The following is a 24,615-nucleotide window of genomic DNA, read 5'->3' as shown; positions in this document are numbered from 1 at the left end:
AACCAAATTGATGAAGACTATCTTCTACTGAAGTGTTTGTGTGACGAAAAAAGGAATGAAGATTGCTGGCTCGAGGAGTGTGGTGACTGTCCTGGCACAGAAACATTAACTGTTGAAAACTTTGGCTTGGATGAAGGGGAAGAAGTTACATTTGCGATTTGGGAACATGGTGACCTCATAAAAAAAACTGTATCTGTAAATAATTTTCTGGAACATGTAAGGCATTGGGTTAAAAAAGCTATTCCTCACAGTTACATTAGGAAAATACAAAGGGAAGGAATAGCTGAAGCAAGAAGTTCTGTCCAACAAAATAATGCTCTTGTTTTACATTTTGATTTTGCTGAGAACTGGTCAGTTGTATTGCCTGATGAAATCCAAACTTACCACTGGCAAACTGATCAGCTTTCACTGTTTACCTGTGTTGCATACTTTGGTGCGGAAATAAGAAGTTTTGTTATAGTATCTGATGATATAGCTCACGACTCTGCTCACGTTCTCTGTGCTTTAGAGGTTATAAAACTGGAAATTTCAAAATTTTGTCAGTTAGAACTTTTGAGTTCAATAGTGTACATTACAGATGGGGCAGCTGGACATTTCAAAAATAGGTTTCAGCTGTATGAACTATGTAAAAATACTCAAACTGTTGAAAAAAAATGGATTTTTTCTGCTACAGGGCATGGCAAAAGTGCATGTAATGCAATAGGTGGTTTGTGTAAACACTTTGCAACTAAGTTCAATCTTCGGGCAGTGTGTGTTAATGCCATTAGAGATTCTGCTTCATTTGTTGCTGAAGTAGGTAACCTTGTACCAAAGATAACTCTATTGGCTCTTGAAAGTAAAACAATTCAAACGTATAGGTCATCTAAGGAAAAAGAATGGGCTACTGTAAAACCAGTTGTTGGAATACAATCTAAACATTACTGGCTGATTAAAAATGAGACATACATGGGACGCACAATTAAAGATAAAATAGAAATAGTTGTACAATCTAACCAGATTAAAACACATTATTCAATAAATGATTTCCAAGTAGGCCAGTTCGTTGCTTGTGTATACGATCAGAATTGGTGGATGGGACAGATCACTGGTATATCTAAAGAGTTGAACGACATGACAGTGTCTTTTATGCATCCCCATGGTCCAGCTAAAGGGTTTCAGTGGCCACAGGAATCTGAAAAGAAGAAGGATGAATGTCCGGTGCCACTACAAAATGTTTTGTTAGCAGTAAGCAATCATACTCCACTTGGACAATCAGCAAGACTCCACACTTTCGACAAAGCTGAGTTGATGAAGATCCAGCAGATCTACTGTCTTTAATCAGCCAAATAATATTTTAGGAAGTTTGTCAATATATGTTACATATAGTTGAGGAAGGGTAAGCAGTCTACATATAATTAATTATAGGTACATATTGTTGGTTTCAATTTTACTTTGAAATTTTGGTTTTCATGCAAGTTAAAGAGTATGCATATGTATTATATGTGTGTATATGTATTGTGCATATTATGTTAATGTGATAATGTATACACAGACTCTCTTTTTGTAATTCCCAAGGTTTCCCCAATTTACAAATTACATCTCACTTTTTGGAAACTAACAAAACATTTGTTAATTGAGTGTGCAGACCTTAGAAAATGTAAGAAAATTACATTTTCAAAAAATTCTAGAAATGTTTACAGGCAAAAACACACTATCCAACAAAGTGCATGCTATTACTAAAGGTGAGGACTAAAAAGTTACAAATTTTCAGATTTTTAAAATATGGGATTTTTGAGTAATTTTCAATCAAAAATGGCACTTTTGTCAAATTTTGAAAATTTTAAAGTTAAATTTTAATAATTCCATGCATCATAGAATTAAAAACAATTTTTCCTGTAAAACTGTAATAGGTCCACATATTACCAGAATTACTTTTTATGAAAATTGATTATTCCACATAAAAATTTTTTTTTGAAAATTCAACAAAATTCAAATTTTTTGCCAAACTCTTTAGTTTCCCCCCCTTAAAGATATTGTCGTTGGGCTCATTGGAACTACTGTAGGGCCGCGACGTCTTGGCGGGTCGACTCCCTAGAGCTCAGCGACCTTGTAATCGACACGTCCCGCCTTGCCTCTCCACAGATAACAACGGCCTGGAAGTCTTCATGCCGTTCCGAAAACATTAGTCGAGAACAATCTCACGTACGGTGCAACACAGCGCAGATCTTAATGATACAAAGATGCGATAATGCTTTACGGTAATTTATTATTTAAAGGTAGTGCACCATTTTCTCGACTGGGCAGCTTAGTTAAACATAGCTATACAATTCTTTAAAGTTAAGAACTAAATTTGTAATTGTAGGTTGCTGTAGGAAATACAGTTAATTAAGACTTGCATGTAACTCCCTCGCTGATGCTTTCTTTTCCATTTGGTTTGGCTGAAATGTGAAGACGATCGACATGACACTTTCACGCACTTCAAGAACCTTACCACTTTTATGCACACGGGTTGGTATTTTTTCCATAACAGCACTCTGAAAGAACCATTTTAGTCATTTAGAGCGGGCCGAAAACCATATTTATAACAAACCATCCTCGCGTATTTTATAGTTTCCTGTTGTTGTGCTTGCTTTATAAACAAGAGAGGCTCCGGGAAGGAAGCCCTCCCTAGAACCAACGCTTACAACTATCAGTCTGTGCATTTCCTGTTGCCATTACACCTTCAAAGTCACCTTTCTTTTGCCAATATTTCTGAAAGGTTAAATTAGTGTCAACCCAGGATCCATCCATGTAAAATATATCTTCTTCCCAGCCTCCCTGCACTGTTTCATCTGAGTCAGGTACCGTGATCACCAAGCAACAACGTCAGATCTTTCGAGAAGAAGTATTCGCTTATTTTGGCTTCTTCTCCACACAAAACCCATTTATTTGAGTATTTAACGCAGCGATGTCATTTCCCAACTCCATTCGATTTTTTCTTTCAAAACTGGCAGTAATTTCCTTGTTGTGGGAACCACTTTTTTTACTGCATAAAATTCGTGGCTAGTGTTTCTGATCGCACTTCTATCAAAGTCATCAACTGACAACAAACGTTTCCCTTTTTTTTTTGGCTTGAAATGAATAATTAAACACGAGAGGCTGTTTCACGGTCAAATAAAGGAGTGTTACATATATGTAAATATAAACATATAAATTGTAAATAAATAATATATTAATATAATATACATTAATATATATCATAAAATCATATATATAATAAAATATATAATGTATGTGTTTGTATAATGTATGTAATGTAATATAGCGTAATATAATATCATTGAATATAATGCAATATAATGTGTAGCAATATTGGCTACACTTATAGCTAACAAATATTCTAACAAGCGGTGCAGAAAGTTTGGAAAATTGCCAAATGCAAAACAAACAAACCGCGGGTGAAATTACGGGGAATGCGTTTAAAAACGTATAATGTTGTTGTTTGTTTTTTATTTGGCGTCTCTCTGTTGTGTTTTCGGATGCGCGAAACTGATCTTTGGCTTATACCTGTGTATCGCGCAGCTCTTTCGGTTGCTTTTGCAAGAGGTACTAGCAGACATTTGTTGGCAGCTTCATCACAACACTTGATTACACTACTAATAATTCCCCTCTCCCCACTATGTATTTCTTTATTGTATCTTGAATGTCCTGCGTCGGGCTCCATTGATCACTTCAGACTTTGAGTGTGGCGCCTGATGTTTTTGCTATGAACCGCATAGCGGCTGATGTGCGCGCGCAGCTGCTTCCCCTCTCATTTACTGTTCCCCGCTTCCCCGCAAAACGACACGCCAAGACGTCGCGGCCCTACAGTATTCCGCTCTGTAGTTCACTATAATAGGTACAAAATAAAAAAAAATCAACAAAATCAGTATAATAGTTTTGAAATGCCGCTCATTTAAAAAACACCCCTTTTTCCACCTTTTTTGATTTCAAACCAACTTCAAAAGGCTATAACATGGGGAAAAAATTTTTTGGGACAAAATCCTTTTGGCATACTTCTTGTCTGCACTGGTTGTAACTGCTGTAATTTTTTAAAGCAAATCCGAGATGGTGACCTGACACGCTCCTGCCTGAATTGAAATGGAATGGCTCTTTATTTGAATTGATTTTTAATGCCATTTTACCCTAAATAGTATAAGTATTACTGTATTATTAACTTTATTCATGAACTACTGTTTTTGCTTTGCATAATCTACAGGTAAATATTTTATATAGTCCATCCACGGTAACCTCCTACTTTTCTGAAGCCCTGCTTTTCACCGGATCTACTTTAATCTCACTATGTATCCTTCCGCCGTATGTAAACAAAAACATTGCCATGTGACAAATGTCAAATGGTTTGTTTACAATCACCAGCTGTCAAAACAATGTGTGTGTGTGTGTGTGTGTGTGTATGTATGTATATATATATATATATATATATATATATATATATATATATATATATATATATATATATATATATATATATATAAGTAATTTGAATATGATCTAAGTATACATGTATATGTTCATAACATTTATGATACCCAATGGTAAAAATATTAAAAAATAAGTTTGTTAGCTAAAGAAATAACATATAATTTAAAGTAAATTTTTAGGAGAACATATAAATTTACAACATTTATGTAAGCAATAAATATCATCCTTTAGTACAGTTCAACACAGTTTTCTGCATCTGAAAAAAAAAAGTATTGTAAATTATACATATGGCTGTCCATCTAAGCAATCTGGAAAAGACTGAAGGTTTAATAAAATTAACAAATTCAGATGAAAACATTTAAAAATGAATTTTCTTCTTTTATTTTATAAACCCCTACCATTTTGCCGGTTAAGGCCACAAATAAAAATATGGTTATATACATTTTCCTGAGTATACTTATTAGACAAAATCATAATTTTATGAACAGTAAAATTGTGGTAAAGAATTGACAGTAATTTCTATACCACTTATATGCATTATTTATTTGTGGCCCTGGATGGGGACTGGCTTTTTGTTTTCCAAGTAAGTTCACTGAAAAATGAAGACACACAACAAAATAAAATGTTTCACATACACCTATACGAATCCAGAAATGAAATTTATTATAAATTTATCATAATATGTGTAATATAAAGTTAATACATAAAGTTCCAGTAGTCAACATACTTAATGGGAATGCATAAAAGAAAAAAAAAATGTTTCAAACCCCAATACTTACAGTTGCCCAGGTGTTTATTACATACAGACCTCAATAAGAACACCCGGGTAAATCATCAAGAGGAACTGCCAGTACTTCACTGTCTCCATCTACTTGCTGTGTCGTAACCTCAAATTCTTCGCTGTCACTGTCTTCACTTGAACTATCCTTGCTGAGGTGGATGATGAGTGGAGGAATGGTGCCGCTGTCTATGTGGACTTCTCTCTCCCAGTCTGCTTGAATTAGCTTCTCCACATGATCCACACACCTCGCCCATCTAAAAAAATTAATGTATACAGTAAAACCTCTATATAAATGACCTGTTTATAGCAAAAACCACTCTATAACAAAATATGTTTGTTTCTGTCAAAACGGCATAGTAAACAATGCATGGCATGCTCTTTATTACATACAATTTTGAACTCACTCCACAAGAAACTATTTTTAAACACAACAAAACTCATTTAATGTGTTTTCCTCAACTATCAAAGCTATTATTTAATACTTGAAGTAACATGTTTTGTTTTATGTTATCTGAAAAAAAAAAATTTATAGTGGTTTATTCAAGATATAATAAAGCTGTAAATATTTTCTATGTTATCAATAAAGGCTTAGAATGCATATGATAAAATATTTATTTCATAAGTTTTGTGTTTGTTTTTGGTTAAAATTTGTCCCAGACAAAAACAGTGAGATATAGCGAAAATTTAATTTTTTGAATAGTTTTGATGATTTACTGTATATGTATTTCACTATAATAACATAACTTTTGAAAATACTAATGTGCAAGAACTACATGTGTAAATACCTATTCAAGTTCGCTAGATGAAAATATTTAAAATTCTCTACGTTGAAATTTTATCTGAATATTGAAATCTGCCTACAGCACTGAACCCACCATAACTTTAAAGTCATTGACACAAGATTAAGCATAACAGAAAGTAATATCACAATTACTAATAAATACAAAACTATTTATGGAAATGAAACAATTGCAAATGGACTGCAATTACAAAAAAAAAAAAAACCTTGCAAATAAGTCACCACTGTTAGATCTAGAAACTACACAGATATGTATGAATCACATGGGAATAAAATTACAAACACAAACACAAACACGAACACAAACACATACATGCAACACATTTTCAAAACGACAACTACACAAATTCAAACCACTTATTTTTACCAATTGTTTTAAAACTGTATTACTGGTATATGAATATACACAAAATGATAATCACACTATACACACACTAGCACACAAAGTTATCAAAAGGAATGGTAGGACTAGGCTGCTAGGCAACAATACTTACGTATTATGTAAAAATGTATGGTAAGGGTTTTGCTGAAGCTTGAGGAATGTTCTACAGGAAAATAAAACAATTTCTACTTCAAAAGGAATACCCCATTGGTCATGCAACATGAAAATACCTCTCTGGTGTGGAAGCATCAAGAGCCTCTTTCCAGATGGCTGCAACTGCATCATTGTCAAATCTCTTGGCCCGCCCCACGTTACTATTGTAATGGTGTTTACATTGAGCCCAAACAAGTTCGATTGCATTATAGTGGCAGTGATAGGGTGGGAGTCGTAGAATTTTGTGGCCATAGTTACGAGCCAACTCGTCTACCTCATATCTGAAAAGTGTGTTAGAACAAGGCGTATACGTAATTTTTTGCAACTATCTCACTTTTAAAGAAATGCTGTAAAAAAAACGAAATAATATACCGTATTGGGGGCTTGTTTTGTTTAGCTATTCTCAGCAGCTCCACTTTCAACAAATTATTTTCATGTTTTATCTCATTCTTCTCCTTGGTCCAGTTCGTTGTAGGTGTTTTCTCAACCTACGTTATGCCAACATTTAACTAAATACTCAAGTAGCTGATAAGAATTCATGACATGTTCCATATCCCAGAACTCCAGCAGTTTGTAAGGGGTCTACGGAATGAAATGAATAAATAAAAATAAATAAAATAAAATGACAGTAGAACCCTGTTACAAATTTACTGCTTATAAAGTTTTCCTGCCTATAATGTATTATTTTTCAAGTCCAATATTTTCCCTATAAGGACAATGTATTTAATTCCTGGATATAATGTTTCACAAATTATGCGTTTCGTGCTTGTAATGTTCACTTCATAAAATTTTAGAAGACGAAAAAAATTAAAAGCCTTTGTCTATACTGTCTATGTATATGTGTATGTTAGCAGTTAACTGCCTGTTGACACCCTTGGAAAACAAATAAATTCATAAATTTTTAGCCATTCTGTGTGTTTTCAAATGAATTCACTTAAATCACATGTTCAAGTGGCAAAAGAACTGGACTTAAGCATTTCCACTGTAAACACTGTCGTGAATTATGACAATTATACAGAAATGAGACAATTTTACAGCAATGAGACAATGTGTAAGTAAAGACAAAGCAGATAGAAGCTGGAAGCACCATGATGTTAAAGAAAAATTGTTTTTGGCTTGCTACAAGCAAATTGGAGCATCAAATATATCTTTATGCAGCTTGTTGAGTCCATTGGCAATAAATCCACACTAAAAAGTACTAAATTGAATTTCCTGCTTATGTTTTTTTTTCTTGTAGCCCCTTAAAAACAAATTATAACAGGGTTCTACTGTACTTATGCAAAGCAAACATGTGTTTTGGCATATTGTCGTAATGAATTTCTAAATTTAACAAAGCATGTTAGTTTAGTGACTAGAAATTTTTTTGAAAATATTATTTTAATTTATTAAGTAGGGCAACAGAGCATTCATAAAGTGGGTCCTTTTACCAAACAAGTAATTATGTCATTTTCAAATGCTATTTGCAATAAAAAAATTTTATTTGGTATTTCAAACCCTCTACTAAATTAGTTTGCACTACGATGTAATTCAATTACATTATATATATATATATCTGTGTGTATGTGTGTGTAATCAATTTCAGCTCAAACATTATAGTTTATAAAACTGTAGTGTAGGCATACTATTAAGATAACAATTATTGCTGGCAAAATGTATTAGTCTCGAATATTCGTACTTATACACAATAATAAACACATGTAAATTTTTCACATTACAATTTGAGCAATAAAAAGACACTGCTTTACCATTGCACACACCTGGGTGCTGTGATATGAAGCATTGTCCATTATGATGACACTGGGTTCCTCAAGATGCACCAACATGTCTTCAAACCACATCAAGAAAGTTTCCCCATTCATCTCGCCATGGTAGTCTGCAGTCTTCTGACCTGAAACAAAAAGTAATCCTGCTCCTGGCACAAAGCCAGTGCGCCCTCCAGCATTAACAACAATAAACCTTTTACCATCTCCAACAGTACGTCTCTTCGCAGATTGTAGACTCTTGTCCTGCCATGACTTTGATACAGTTCCTGAAAAATATATGAAATGGAAATGAAATACTTTGTATTGGACCACAGAACAAATTTTCAAATAAATTAATGCCTTGCCTCTCTGGAAAATCCATGTTTCATCAACAAATATGAAATTGGCACCTCTTTCTTTTTCTTCTTTATACTTTCTCAAGAAATCTATTCGCTGCAATACTATGTTTTCATTCTCTATCAAAGCTTTTCGTCCATCAACAGTTGTCCATGAAAATCCCATCTTCTTTAACAATTTATGAAGACTTGATCTTCCACCATAATAATCTATTTGTCTTTCCCTGATTTCTTTAAAAATGGTGTCGACTGTAACATTCAAACCTGTAAATTTATTGCATACATTAACAATACATGAAATAACAGAGGTACACAAAACTAAGCGAAACCACAACCCCGTAGAAGATAATTTAAGTGCACAATTTACATTTATTAAATAGTTTTAATAAACTTACATTTCAAAAATACTTTTAAATTAATTTAAATTTTGTAGTTTGCTTAGAGGAATTCTACATTGCAGTATTTTTGTCTGCAATGATATGACGATTATATTGCGCGTTTGTATTGAAGTTGTGTAAAATATTAGTATTTCAGCATTCAATTTAGCAATCAATAAGTTACAAGCTCTACACTGTGTTATAGGTAAATGTTTTGTATCGTGTATCCCATGTGATCCCTAGATCTTTATGCATGAACCTGTACATCCTATTGATCGTGTGGTGCATGTTTTTTTTTCATTTATTCAGATCAAAGATCCTGAACATAATCAAATATTGTGGTATAGCAAGAATAATTATCATAAGTTTAATAAAACATATATATTTTCATTATTATTCAACTTTAAATCATAACTCATTACTATATCACAGGTTTTTAGTTTTGGTTTTGTACAGGATTTTTAATTGTAATAAATTAGAAAAGCAAGCATCATCAATCACAGGATCAATATTTGCAGGATCATGCGATCAGGATCAATGTATCGAATCGGATACGCGATACTAAACTTTTACTGTTTTATAACCTTCTGTTACTTCATACACTAACACACAGTTTGTCTGGCTAAGTTGTGTTTTCATATGATACTTCATTACAATTAAGTAGGCCTATTGTTTATAAAATAACAATACCCCTATATTTTCTAAAGGGTTAGGCGGGGCATGACACTATTTTGCAATAGAATATATATTGTACTGGACCCTGCCACACAGTACAATTTAGCCAATTAAGTATCCCAATTTTTTTTTAATAACCATGCTTGCTTAGACCACAACTCACTAATTTGTAACCAATTACTGCTAAAGCGCACAACTGGATATTATTGATACTGGAAATAGTCATTATTTAACCTTCTGATACATCATAAAAGTTGAGGTTATTTAATATGTATACTGTGTATAACGATATAAACATTACTTGTAGTTTTAGAATGTAACAATTTTCTTTCTATCTTTAACCTAACCTTAAAAGGACGTGTACATATTCCATATGTTGCACAATATTCTATATATCAATACCATATCAATAAAGAAACCTAACAAACCACCCAAAAATGTTAAGTATTTTTAAAGGACAGATTATATCGGGAAAAAAACTGAACCGGTCAATCTGCATATGGATATATGAAATGAATACAATTAAGTAGGGCCTACCCCAGTGATATTGAAACTACTCTTCAGTATCAAATTTTTACCTTCAGCGTACATCCTGTAAATTGCATTCCTGATTGCATTTACTGTGAAATCGTCGACTGTGTCAAGTGACTTTCCTTCCTGTGGCCTTTTTTTCCTCTTTTTTCCTGGTGTTGAAACTTCTTCAATGTCTTTCTTGTAGTACCTAACAAAAAAAAAAACATTTGTCATAACACTTTTCCGGGGACCCGTTCACAATACGCAGTTAGGCAGTGTTCCAAATATGGCATTTTGTCACAAATATTTGCTTTGTGGTCACTAAATGGAAACATGACAGACTTTGTCCACGAAATTAATGAAGTGTTTTTTTATTTATTTTGTGATCTCCCAAACAGATGAAAAACTAATTAAATGCAAATTATAAAATCACTCCCTTATGTTATAGTTAAACCTATCATAAAGTTTATAAACATCGTTATAAACAAACGTGTATCACACCCATAAAAATACTTGAAAGTGCCTATATTGTTATTGTTAGGACCTGAGTAGGCCTAATATGATTTTAGGTTAACTTTTCAACAGAGACGCCACATGGCGGTGTTGTCTCACACCAAAAATTATAAATTGGAAATAAAACACAAAAAACCTCGTGAGTTAAAACACAGGCCGACAATACTTAGGACACAGTCAATATTTTTTTTACGTGCATGAAAACGAAAAAAGCCTACTTACTTGAGAACAGTTGACTTTGCGATGTTGAGAAGAAACGCGGTCGTCTGCGTAACGTCACATTTCTTCAAGTCGCCTTTCCTAATTAAAACATATAAGTTCTGAGCGACGTTAATGATGTCCATCTGACGCTGCGAAGAAGTAGCTTTCCCCATCCCGGAACCAATTACCATTACAGCAATCACAAGAACCACACAAAATATCAAAACGATAACAAATTCCATCATTACAATAGTAGATAATAAATAATATAACAAAGTTAAAATACACAATATTAACACAAAATCCTGAAACACAAACTGTACGTTATTTCACGGTCAGTAATATATTAAAACACACTGCAATATGGCGTAACTGCAGACAAACGGCTGAAAGAGAAAACAAACAAGTGACTATTAACATTATTAATGCGCGACCACGGTTTCGGCACGTAATATTTATTTACCGTTAACATAACGTTTTTATTTCACCAGAGATTTAAAAAATGTTCAAACTTAACAAATACCCAAACAAATTCTTAAATACACGCGGAAAGTCAAAAAATATATATTTTGGCTATGGAACTATTTCGTTCTAATCATTGCCAACACACCACTTCTCTCACTGTTTCATTTACACACATGCGAGATCATTAATATTAATAATATTGTACATAGATAGTTACTTTTTTTGTAAAATTTTATTTAACATCATTATACGGTAATTTAGTGTTAATGCATGTTTAATATGCATATGATGGAAAGTATTTTTGCAAACGAACCAAACATGCTGCATCCTGGTGTGTTTTTTCAAAGGTTCGTTTAAAAAAGTAGGAGGTTACCGTGGATGGACTATAGTATATATGTGTGTGTATATCGATTATATATAGGTACATATTATGTTAACGTTGTAATGTACACACGGACTCTCCATTCGTAACTCCCAAGGTTTACCCAATTTATGAATTATATTTCATATTTAGAGACCAACAGAACATGTTTGATAATTGTGCATGCAGACCTTAGAAAATGTAATAAATTTAAATTTTCAAAATATTCTAGAAATGGTTACATGCAACAACACACTATCCAACAAAGTGCATGCTATTAACAAAGGTTAGGACTACCTACAAACTAACAATTTTCAGATTTTTAAGAAATTGGGTTTTTGAGTAATTGTCAATCAAAAATGGCACTTTTGTCAAATTTTACAAAATTTAAAGTTAAATGTTAATAATTTTATGCATCATAGTTTTCTGTAAAACTACTGTAATAGGTCTACATATTGCCAGAATTACTTTTTATGAAAATTGATTATTCTATGTAAAAAATTGTTTTGATAATACAAAAATAAATTAAAATTTTTTTGTCAAATTTTTGAGTTTTCCCCATTCAAAGATATTGTGATGGAGCTAATTGGAAATATACCACTCTGCTGTTCAATATAATAGCTTCAAAAAAATCAATGGAATCTGTTAAATAGTTTTGAAGTGCCACTCATTTGAAGAACGTGGTTTTTTTCCACCTTTTTTGATTTTGAACCAACTTCAAGAGGCTATAAAATGGGTAAAAAAAATTTTGGGTTGAAACCCTTTTAGCACACTTTTTGTCTCCACTGGTTGTAAATGCTGTTAATTTTTAAAGCAAATCCGTGATGGTGACCTTGACATTTTCTTGCTAACTGCCTGAATTGAGGTAAATAAATAGTTATAAATAAATTGACGTAAATAAATAGTTAAGTACTTCCAAATACTGACTGAAAAAAAAGTATGCTTGGAGTCCACATGCTTATTAGATATAGCTAGAGATAAATAATTAGTATTTTAATATATTGAACACAAGATAATAATTGCAAATAGTAAGGATGTAGGTTAAGTATTCAAATGAAAAAATACATTTTTCCGAAACCTGTACACCAATCCCTCACTTGGCACATCTTCAAATTACGCAAATTAATTTTTTGTGTGATGTTAATTTTACTGCCCCAGGTTGAATAGCACGTCTGTAAATTTTCGTTAGCACGAAATCACCACAGGCAAAAAAAAGTTAGGTATGACATCACAAAATCTGCTTCAACTCGATAAACAACAGATGTATCGTGGCATAGACAGCCACATGAGGAAGGAAAAGATGCGCGTGCAGGTCTGACTACGCTATCGGATGTAGTACAAACATCAGCGATGGCAAGTCAAGTTGCTGCTATGGAGTGTAAAGGACCAAATTTTTTTATGTCTGTGCATATATGCCACCGTACCGTTGTCGCCCGGCCACAGACTAGGTCATGATGAACTCAGTCTAGCCAGTGACAGGGAACTCGCACAAACACATGCAACATCTCCCATTCATCTGCTGATAACTCTACGTGCATAAACACCTGCAGTTAGAATCTTATTGGAATTACGGCTTCTAAGTGAGAGCATAATGCATAGTGTTCGAGTATTTGAAACAAATCTGGAAGTATTATGTATGGCGTGCAGAATGTCAAGAAGGCCACACTTGTGATGGTTGCACTTTAGTTTTAAGCAAATCAACTGTGCTCACAATCGTACAAAATGAGTACTCTATCAAAAGTTTATACAAGACAATGCTGTTGGTTGTACTAGCGGGAATATATTTGTATATTTGACATTAGATACCGAAACAGAAATAAACAGATGATTCACATGGAAAAATTGTTAAATGAATGGTGGAATAAAAATAATCACGGACCTGACAGAACTAATGTGAACCAAGCGATGATACAAGAATAAGCACTTTATTTTGAAAAATTAAAATGTAAATAACTGGGCAGTAATATTGATTTCACTGACAGTAAAGGATAGGTTAGAAGGTTCGCGGGAAGGTACACGATGTGAGTTGAAGATCATGCAACCAGCCGACTGACAATAACTATCTCCCATTATGCGGTGTCGTATTTGTCATACAAAGTATTCTACGGTAGGCTTATAAAAATAAATGGTTTGACATATCTATCGTTGAGTGTTATTCTACTTAATGAATATTTCCCTAGACATTTTGGAACACATTACATAAATTAGCCTTGCTATTTATGGAGACCAAGGCTATAGAATAGGTGATTTCAAATAACACAAAATTTTTTAAGAATGCATTAATCGTGCTAAGTAAAGGATTGGTGTATTCGGATACACAAAATGAGTACTCTCTCACTGCTTCAATTCAACTGAGCTGCACAACAAAGCAGAAAAAATATATTTGTTACGTCACTGCTTTTCCGCAAAGTTAAAATAAAATTACGAGAAAAAAAAGAAGAAAAAAATTTTAAAATAGGCCTACTAGAGATGTTCCTGTATTTACCTTGAAAACAGCATTAATAAAGTTCTATTAATTTCTGAGAAATCACAGTTTTCATCTAACATTTCAATACCTGTGCATTGCCACAGCACCTGTGCATTGCCAGAGCCGCTGCAATTAATTGTTTACCCGTGTCGGTTAGTGTGTTTGTTTTGATGAACTTTATTCAAATATTGTGAATGGTCGAATAGGTAGGTTAGCTACATTAAAAATACTTTCAAACATTGTGGATGGTTAGTTGTGTTAGTATAGTTACATTAAAATAACTAAAAAACATTTCTTATGGCTGCTTAATTACTAATTTAATATGTGGCTAACCTGACCTAACCAACCGTTGACATGATTTCACAGTATTTTTAACGTTGATAACCTATTTTGCAGTATTTTTTATGTCTCTATACTAACCCAATTAACCATCCTCAATATTTAAACGTATTTTTTACATCACTGCCGTAAACCTATGAATCGTTCATTATTACATTATTTAAACCCTACTTTAAATGAAATGTCACAAAAGAAAGATTATTTTTTAATTCAATGACATTTGTACAAACAACCAACAAAAAGAAAATATAAACATTGAAATTTCCCTACCACTGCAATATACCATCATATTAATTACTTTATTATAATAAACACAGAAACCTCTAGAGGTAAACAATCAATGGTGACAGCACCGTCCATGCACAGGTATTGTACAGTAATGCAAGTTAAGTGAGATTTCTCATAAATTAGTACATATTTATTAACGCTGCTTGCAGAGCAAATACAGGAACATCTTTAGTGTTTGAAGATGGTATTTTCGTAATTTTATTTTTACTTTGCGGAAAAGCCACGACATAAGAAGGAATTTTCAAAAGAGGGTGAATTAACTAACAAAATATATTCCGGTATCTACAATTTCCCCTATTTTACTATCCAGCTCCCTGATACATTTTTAAAAGTTTAGTTTATTCACCAAACAAAGAGTATACCTACTCCCGAACAGAGTGGATTGAGAGTAGGAGAGCACAAAAAAAATGTATTCTCTTATGAAATAGATTAAGCAATCCAGATAAAAATCACTCTTTTAAAGGTAACACATCCTTAAACCTGCGTCACATGCAATCGATCTGACAGATACATGCCTTTGTTTTCTTGAGTTTATTTTTAAATGGCTCGTGTTACAACACTGATATTTTGGGTACCTTATCAGAATACGATACTGCTTTTGGTGTCAAGGGGTTCCCAAGTTACTCCTTTTCTCAGCACGTAGATAGCAGTATTGTATCTGAGAGATACATTGCCTGTAGTTGTGCGAGCTCAGTGAAGAAATTGAAATGGGGCGAACTGGTTGTATTTTCGACCTGTCTAAAGAAAGAGACGTCGAAGAAGTGCACCATTTGTTGTTCGCAGATGATAGCGATAGTGAAAATTACAATTTTAGCGGTAGCTCTGGTTCAGATAGTGATTTTGTTGAAGAAAGAGTGGAAAATTCTGTCACTGACCATGAATGTGAAGTTGATGAGAGTGTCGCTGATGAAGAACAACGGCACTGTAGTTCAATTTATACAGGTAATTTTTTTTTCTGTAGTAACATAAAATTTGAAAAATGAATATTGATATTTTTATTTCTTATGTCACTGAATAAATGTGCTGCAATATATCATTTTTTGTGTAGATTATTTCACCATTTTACATTGCTTTACTATCCAGTATAGAGAAATGTTGCACTCTTAGTTGTTTTTTCATTCATGTGTTATAATAATTATTTCCATTTCATGCACTTTCTTTTCAGGGAAAGATAATTCCAAATGGAGTGCTCGTGAGCCAGCTAGGAACACCAGAACCAGATCACACAACTTGCTTGTTCATCTACCAGGAGTTCGTGGTAAAGCTGTAGGCTGCAAAACACCAGAGGATTCTTGGTATTGTATCATTGATGATTCTATGCTAAACATTATTGTTGAACATACAAACCAGTACATAGATTCTATCAAGGGGAAATATTCTCGGGAAAGAGACTGCAAGAATAACAATAAAATAGAGATAAAAGCATTCATTGGCTTACTATACCTGGCGGGTTTGCTGCGAAACAACTAGCTACATGTAAGAGATTTGTGGAGTTCAGATGGAATGGGTGTCGAGATGTTTCGTACTGTGATGTCCGTCAATAGATTCTGTTTTTTGATTCGCTGCATGCACTTTGACGACAAGGACACAAGAGAACTAAGAAAGAAAACTGATAAATTGGCTGCAGTGCGTGATATTTTTACACAATTTGTTGTTAACTGTAAGGCATGCTATTCTCTTGGAGAAAATGTAACAATTGATGAGAAACTGGAAGCTTTTAGAGGGCGATGTGGATTTCAACAATATATCCCATCAAAACCAGCTAAGTATGGGATCAAAATTTTTGCTCTGGTGGATGCAAAAATGTATTATGCGAGCAATCTTGAAGTGTATGTTGGACAGCAGCCTGATGGGCCATTCAAAAATGGCAACAGTGGTAGCGAAATTGTCATGAGGCTTTCAGAACATATTTATGGTAGTCTGGTAGAAATATAACTGGTGATAATTGGTTTTCTAGTGTGGAACTCGTAGAAAAGTTGAAAAAACATAAGCTTAGTTACGTTGGCACCATTAGGAAAAATAAACGAGAGCTGCCTGTTGAATTTTTTTCTGCTAGAGATAGAGAGCAACGAAGTAGCATCTTTGGCTTTCGAAATGAAATGACTTTAGTGTCATATGTGCCAAAAAAGGGAAAAAAAAGTTGTTCTTCTGTCAAGCCTTCATTATAATGCAGCAATTGATAAAGAGTGTGGTGACCTTAGGAAACCACAAATCATAACGTTTTATAATGCTACCAAATCAGGTGTCTATGTCTTGGATGAAATGACTGAAACTTACAACGTTGCTAGAAATACAAGGCGCTGGCTGATGGTAGTGTTTTACAACATGTTGAATATTGTAGATGTAAATGCTCAAGTTATATATTTGGACAACAAAAATTAAACATGGTTGCTACAGAAATAGAATCTTAGAATTCCCTGACTTTTCCCTGTTTTCCAGAAATTTAAGAGAAAAATTCCCTGACTTTCTTTTGAAGTACATACTATGAATATTAACGTGCATATGATTAAATGTAATATAAAAATTTCAACATGAGGTAAAATAAGTTTTTTTTGTGTTATTTTGACGGCAGAATTGTGAATGTGTTTTTTTCCTTCGACATGGCTGGTGAGAGCTCTTCAACCCATATTGCTGAGTTGAATACTTTTGTAGCAGAAAATGCAGTATGCAGAATTTATGTTTTAAGCAGAGGGTTTGATATGCTGAAACTGTGGCTCCTTGAGCCAATTCTCCTTAAAAGTAGTTTGTTTCGAAATCTCTAAGCTAAAAAAAAAGTACATAATATTTTCAGGTTAGGTTAAAACATTATTGTTTATGAATTCTTAAAAAAAATAACTAAACAAATACAAAAACTATTACAAATTCACAACTAGCAATATAACGGGCCTACTTAGTGAATTACAATAGCAGCATTACAACATACAATACTCTTAGAATCTTACAATGTGAACTAACGATTCTGGGGAAAAACATGTTCTGTTATGCATATTTTTTTTATACACAATGTAAGTGCCACGCAATAGAACTAACGGATTATTACGGTTGAAAAAAAAAAAGTAATTTAAAAAAATAGATAGAAAAAAATGCAAAAACATAACCGCACACAAAAGCCACGTATTTTCATATCAGCTTGGTAGTTTTCAAAATGAGAATTGGTATTGCCTCTTAATCAAAATGAACTTTATTTTCTTATGATCGCATCAAAAACTAACTTCACCTGAAACAACGCCTTTAAATTCACGTAATAAGCTTTGTACTCATCTTATTCCACGTGAAAATAGCCTTCAAAAGATAAACGACGCCATGCCCGTTCTTTAGTTCACTGCATGGAACGGAACATAATACAAAGTCTCAACGGCAAATTAAAAAGGAGCAAAACACGAACAAATGAAGGCCTGGATTCGGTAGTGAACAAATGAGTGCCTGGATTGGCCAGAAGTAATGGTGGGTGGTTGTAACAGCCTATTGCAACGGACAATCGTAGACCAAGTAAAAAAAAAGTTGCAGTTGCCGTGTGCCTTAAGCAGCAGCCTTTTAGCGTAGTCGTTCGGTAGCGGTACGATCGCATCAAAACAAAGCTTTGTTTGAATTATACACAACTTTAAAATTTCCATATTTCGTAGAATTTTCCCTGACATTTCCCGGAATTCCCTGACCATTTTAATTTCCCTGACATTTTCCGGTTTTCCCGGTTTTCTAGTCCTGTAACAACCATGTTAAAGCAAATATAGGAGACAGTTTCTGAAACAGTTAGTGCGAGATTTGACAGCCGAGCATATAGAGCATCGAACACAAAGTACCAGAGGGATTCCATCATCATTGCAACTGAGGTTACAAGGGCGAAATGAACAGAAGATCGAATCAGGCAGAGAAGAATATGGGAAGAGGAAAAGATGTGAACCTTGTTTTACCACAAAGAAAACTCGCCTTACCAAATATCATTGCATAAAATGCAATAAGTGGTTGTGTCTGCAACATACAAAAATTGTGTGCTCAGACTGTGCAACAAACAGAACACCTGATAGTGATGACTGAACTGTATTTTCCCAGTTTTTAGCCGATTGTTCTTTTAGACTAAATTGTTTATACCAATAATTCAGTATTCCTTTACTTTTCAATAATGTATACATGCTAGTGTGGTAAATGAAATTGTTCCAAAAATACTTGTATTTCGAGATAAACTGTGTGTGATCAAAAAGAATTGAAATGGGTAGTAAGACATAAGAGGGGGGCAGTTCCATGAAAAGGTCAACCATGGTAGCAAATATTAAAATTAACATAACCTAGAAATGTTTTATATCATTGGAAAGCTAACATATTTCTCTACCAGAAACTAGGCCTTAGATTAGTCTTTAACTTTGTGATGTAATTAATAATGATGAACAAACCTAATAAAAATTATTCTCTTAGTAGTTTCAATTGTACGCAAATTGCTTTCTTGGCTGATCTTGATGACATACTAATACTATATTAGATTGGTTTCTAAGCCATTCAATTTGTGTGGCCTAATGCTACACGTAGAAACTATAATTAAGAAGACTAAATCATATAACTGTTCTATAAACCTCCCTCAAAGCAGGTGTTTTTTTAGTTTTACGTCCGACACCAAAATGTGTATTCAGTTTTATACAGCCCACAAGGCTAGTGATATAATTCTAACAACCCACATACAAAGTAGGTTTGTACTGATCTTTACTTTCTATACATAACAAAAGATTGCTATGAATTAACTTTTTATATAACTGGGGGGTCGGACGTAAAAATAATTTTACGTCCGACACCAAATTTAATAATATTTACATTTAATACCAAATTATATTTTCAGTGATTTTATGAAGTAATTAACCGCCTATATTGTAAATATCTTTATTTATATTTGTAGAACATAATTTTTGTTTTGTAAGTTGTCACACCTGCACTTGTGCATTTTGGTTATTTACATGTCACCCATGCTGGCCTTCACAGTCCTTTCTATTGTTGAAACTGCAGTATTTTTGTAGTGAAATACATTCTTCAACAGATAAAGAAAGCTACACCAACAGCAGTGTAAGTAATTTATGTTCATTATTGTAGGCAGTTATTTGTTTACTATGATGTATACTGTAAACACATCTGTTTACAATACTCCCATATTATATAGAGTAACTCCTAACCTAAAAATTAATGTTTATAATACTTTCATGGGAAAAGTTAATAAGCCAAAGTTTAATGGAACTTATTTGAGGAATAAATGTTATGTCTGAAATTAACAGTTACAGTCTTTTTGCTTCCTAAGGGCCTACGCCTTTTTATAATATATCTGAAGCACTCTCTTCATTACTTATCTTTCTATAGTTTATTTAATTTTTCTTTTCTTTTTAGGTCATGGCAAAGATCAGCAACAAAGAAAAGATGGCACGTCGCAGAGCAAGAATTAAGGGTGGTGATCCAGTAAAAAGAGCAGAATTATTAGAGAAAGATCGATTAAGGAAAGCTAAATATAGAAAACAACAGAAGGAAAGTATGTCTGAGACAGAACTGAAGAAGTTACGTGCAAAGGAAAGTGAAAGAGTGAAATGTTGGTATCATAACAAAAAAGGTGAGCCAGCAACAATTGAAAAAAACAGTGACATACCTTTGTATTCAACTCCATTTAAAACAAAACAGTCTTTAGGAAAGGCTATGAAAAAAATTCAGCGTAATTTGCCACAGTCTCCACGAAAAAGGCAACATGTTGTGCAATGTCTAGCTAACCAATGTGGCTTTAAAGTAACTCCTCCAATAGGAAGAACCAGACAAAATGAAGTTTCAGAAAAGTTAAGAAAATGGGTTCATATATTTTATCAGAATGATGATGTCAGTTGGCAAGCACCAGGAAAGAAAGACAGAGTAATATACAAAGATGTAGACAAGGATGGAAATAAAGTGAAACGTGAAGTCCAGGCTCGTTATCTTTTGGTGTCACTAGGTGAGGCGTATAAGGTATTTGTAGAGAAACACCCACAGGTTACAATTTGTCGAGCAAAATTTTGTGCACTTCGTCCTAAACACTGTAAACTTTTTTCTCAAATTCCACATTTTGTGTGTGTATGTTCCTATCATGAGAATGTCAGATTGTTGCTACTGGCACTGAAAGACTTTACAGACTTGCCAACAGATTTTGATTCCTTCATTACTACTCTAGTGTGTGATGCTTCATCCAAAGATTGTATGACCAACAGTTGTGAATCTTGTACTAACAGTATAAGTCAACATACACCTAAAGATGAAGATCTGAGAAAGCCACTTAAATATTCTCAGTGGCAAAACAATGATGGACATTCAGAGAAGATGGAGATACTGAGTAGTGTGCAAGAAACATTTGAAGATTTGAAAAGCAAGTTGAAAGACTTTTTAGTTCATACCTATATCGAACGCATTCAAGCAAAGACATTAAATCAAATGTTAATGGCAGTGAAATTGTGATTCAAGTTGATTTTGCAGAAAATGCATCTCTGGTGAACCAAAATGAAATACAATCAGCTCACTGGAGCCATGGACAATCAACTTTATTTACAATTTATGCATGGATTAATAAAAACCTAACTGAAGGGTGTGTAATAGTATCTGATGATCTTGAACACACCAAATTACAAGTTTTTTGTTACATTAATCATATTCTTACGTATTTGAAAACTTCCTACCCAGATATTAGTACAGTAAATATATTCTCAGATGGTGCTTCGTCACAGTTCAAAAATCGTTTTATTTTTTCAGTACTTGCCAAACTGGAAGAAATTCACACCATAAAACTTAAATGGCATTTCTTTGCGACTTCGCATGGAAAAGGTGTTGTTGACGGTATTGGGGGAACAATTAAAAGAAGTGTCTGGAACCATGTCAAGGCAAGTAGAAGCATTGTAAACACACCAGAAAAGTTTGCAAGAATTGCAGCAGAGCGAAATCCCAACATCACTGTGTGTTACATCACAGCAGAAGAGAACAGAAGCAAGAACAACACAGTAGCTGAGATATGGGCCAAAGCATTGCCAGTTGCAAACACACACAGTGTTCACTGCGTTACTCCTGTTGGAAACAAGTACATTTTAGTTGGTGGTACCAGTGACAGTAATGAAGTATTTAGGAAAGTGAAAATAAGCAGAGATGAGGGCAGTAACAGTGAAGGAGACATCATGAGTAATAGCACTAAATGTAACCACGTGAATCTAGACGACTGGGTTATAGTTAAGTATGATGGCAAACTGTTTCCAGGGCTGGTGAAAAAATTAAGGCCAGATTATGTTGATGTATCTGTTATGCATCTCTCAGACACTGGTAGTTACTACAAGTGGCCTTCACAAGAAGACTGCATTTCATATTTATTTAGTGATGTGGTAAAAAAAATTGATGCCCCTATTGTGACTGGGAGTAGAGGCCAGTTTCAGTTCACTAGCAAAATATGTGAAAACTAAGATTCAACCAATTTCAATTCATGTTCATTTCGTGATTGCCAACATTTCCTGCTCCTAGTTTGTTATCCATATAGAGTAGGCCTAATGTTAGCATTTTTGTTAGTGGTAATACAGTGAAAGAAATGTATCTCAAGGAAAGTGAGAATAAGAAGAGAGAAAGACTGTGACAGTGACACTTAAGAAGAAACATCAGTTATAGTGATAAATGTAACCACCGAAGCCATATACTGGATAATAAGTTAAGTTCCTTTAGTATTTTTAGTTAAGCTTTGTGAACCAAGTATTTTTTTGTCATACATTTTACGTCCGACCCCATCATTTTACGTCCGACACCAAAGTTTAAAAATGTATACATTTATGATAACTAAACAGTATGATTCATCTAATATATGCACATTCTTTGTTATTATTCAGGCAAGCTGAAAAAAATTATAACATAATTTAATAAGCTAATTTCATTTTTCACAGACATTAGTTACTTTAGCCCCTGATGTGCCAAATGTTTTGTTTTCTGTTTTACGTCCGACACCAAAAATAAAAAACAAATTGTTGCCTTGCATGTTAGCAAATTCGAACCATTCCATGTCAGGATGTACCCTATAATCTCTCTTTTTTTACTCAAGCATTAATATTAATGATACATGGAAAAGAATAGTAATACGAAGAAGATTACTCAACAAATTTGTTTCCAAATTTTACGTCCGACACCGTGGAACTGCCCAGGGAGGTTTCATTATTGCACAGGAACAAGAATAAAACTAAATATAATATACTCAAAAAGAAACATATATGGGACAAGACGAATAAGTGAATAAAGCTTTTGAACGAATATCTGAGTAAATACCGCAACAAAAAAGTGAAACGGTATAAGTGTTTGTAAAACTTATATAACTAAAGTGTGTAATGATTACCATGTAAACAAATGAGTAAATTAATTTTCTTAACTCGCAAGTCGACTCAAACATTTGTTTACTATTATGTACAAGATACTCATAAAATAATTGTACTTTTTAAAGATACATGTGATGTTTATTAATATATGTATCTGGTAGATACATTGCGTGTAACCATAGGTAAAATTTTAATGTGTGTAACGCAGTGTTAACCGCAATTGTAAAATCACAAATTCCTACCAAAAACATGAGTTAATACTTTTGTATAAATGTAAGTGAACATCAGCAAATAGCAAATTTGTTAACATACATAACCTCAAATAATGTTTTACTAGACAACTTAAAAATTAGTCAACTTTTATTAATAATAACCAATAATGCTATCTTAAAATGAGAGGTAAATATAATGAATGTTTATTACATGAGAAAATTAATATTAACTGCCTTCCTACCTTTATTTACGAAAAATGAAGACACTTGAGCGGGAACTATTGAAAATTATCTTTCTAACAGCACGACAAATCTGAGTTCAATAAATGTCCAAAGTGTCCGTAACATGTCCACTAAACATTTAAAGGGGCAAATTAACACAACGTCGCCATTTTGCTATTAAAACGCACAGTGGTCGGTCTTTCGATATTCACCAGCACAGTAAAAGGTAGGACACATTAAGCAAACACCAATACACACGTGACAAACACGACATTACAAAAACACATTATGCTGCTCCATGCTTTAAGCACACAGTATCAAATGCAGACGTGTAAAAATATTCACCTCTTAAGTTGTTGATTTCTAGTTAACTCCGTGTCTATGGCTACGGCATCAGTTGCTAGCTGACCTATCACATGCACCGATCTTGCGCAGAAACGTTTACATGTAGCCAACTATCACTTAATAGCACCAAAATTACTGTTGTGTATCAATTTATCAACTCAATACAAAAAATATTTTTAACATTTTATTTTTGACTGTTTAGTAATTTAAAATTTAAAATATATTAGTTTTTTTGTTTCAAATCGCTGCACGTACATTGCTAAAACGACCGAACGAAAGAGCCATTTAGAATTAAGACTAAATTTTTTGTAGCCTACATATAATTTAAGATGTTGCTGGGGATTGCTAATAAGAAGTTTTTTCTAAAATAAAAATGTCATTCAGTTACATGTTCTCGCGTGAGTACTCTGTACGGGAAGCCTACAACTCATGTATTTTCGGTTCCCTGCAAGAATTTCCGAAGATTTCCGAAGTTTTGCGATTTGGCATTAACGCCACTTCAGCCACTAAATCAGAAGTTTCCAATGAAAACAAGCATGTTATAACTGACCTAACCTAACCTAACCCTTCGATTTTTTTAATTTCAATTTTTGAGAGAAATCCGAAGTTGCACGAACGTGGTAGGGAACAGAAACTACATGAGTTGTAGGCTACCATACTCTG

The 24,615-nt window shown here is 33.5% G+C and overlaps 2 protein-coding genes across 10 annotated transcripts in view; both read right to left on the bottom strand.

The window, feature by feature from the left end:
- The window catches only part of LOC134535570 (DNA-binding protein RFX2-like), a 290,887-nt gene extending 266,864 nt beyond the window's left edge, over nt 1-24,023 (bottom strand). For 4 of the 6 annotated variants that reach the window (XM_063374759.1, XM_063374758.1, XM_063374763.1 and 1 more), the window contains exon 1: nt 23,628-24,011. The gene's annotated coding sequence lies outside the window, so the exon portion shown is untranslated. Of the gene's footprint in view, nt 1-23,627 lie in introns of all 6 variants that reach the window. The other 2 variants (XM_063374761.1, XM_063374760.1) reach the window with 2 other exon arrangements.
- Nucleotides 4,501-23,634, bottom strand: LOC134535574 (uncharacterized). Of its 4 annotated transcripts, none has more exons than XR_010075644.1 (5): nt 10,954-23,634; nt 10,284-10,426; nt 8,313-8,917; nt 6,633-7,043; nt 4,501-5,475 (listed from the first exon to the last, which is right to left on the bottom strand). XR_010075644.1 is itself a non-coding variant. In XM_063374774.1 (5 exons), exons 1-5 carry the CDS (start codon nt 11,175-11,177, stop codon nt 6,849-6,851), a joined length of 1,044 nt encoding a protein of 347 aa, XP_063230844.1. In that variant the 5' UTR covers nt 11,178-23,634; the 3' UTR covers nt 4,501-6,848. The 4 variants fall into 4 exon arrangements, 3 of the variants coding, with proteins under 3 accessions (XP_063230844.1, XP_063230842.1, XP_063230843.1); XM_063374774.1 differs by having other exon boundaries at nt 4,501-7,043; nt 8,313-8,584; nt 8,708-8,917; XM_063374772.1 differs by having other exon boundaries at nt 4,501-7,043.
- Nucleotides 24,024-24,615: the final 592 nt, after the last annotated feature.

This window comes from Bacillus rossius, chromosome 8 (genome assembly GCF_032445375.1).
Source record: "Bacillus rossius redtenbacheri isolate Brsri chromosome 8, Brsri_v3, whole genome shotgun sequence".
Lineage (NCBI taxonomy): Eukaryota > Metazoa > Arthropoda > Insecta > Phasmatodea > Bacillidae > Bacillus > Bacillus rossius.
This window is presented reverse-complemented; position numbering and strand designations above follow the sequence as displayed.

Excerpts from the sequence above, each read along its gene's own strand:
- LOC134535574 (XM_063374772.1), bottom strand. The coding sequence starts at position 11,177 with ATGATGGAATTTGTTATCGTTTTGATATTTTGTGTGGTTCTTGTGATT. Across the intron at positions 10,427-10,953 it reads GCAAAGTCAACTGTTCTCAA|GTACTACAAGAAAGACATTG; the intron begins GTAAGTAGGCTT and ends TTTTTTTGTTAG. Across the intron at positions 7,044-8,312 it reads CTTCATATCACAGCACCCAG|GTTGAGAAAACACCTACAAC; the intron begins GTGTGTGCAATG and ends GGCATAACGTAG.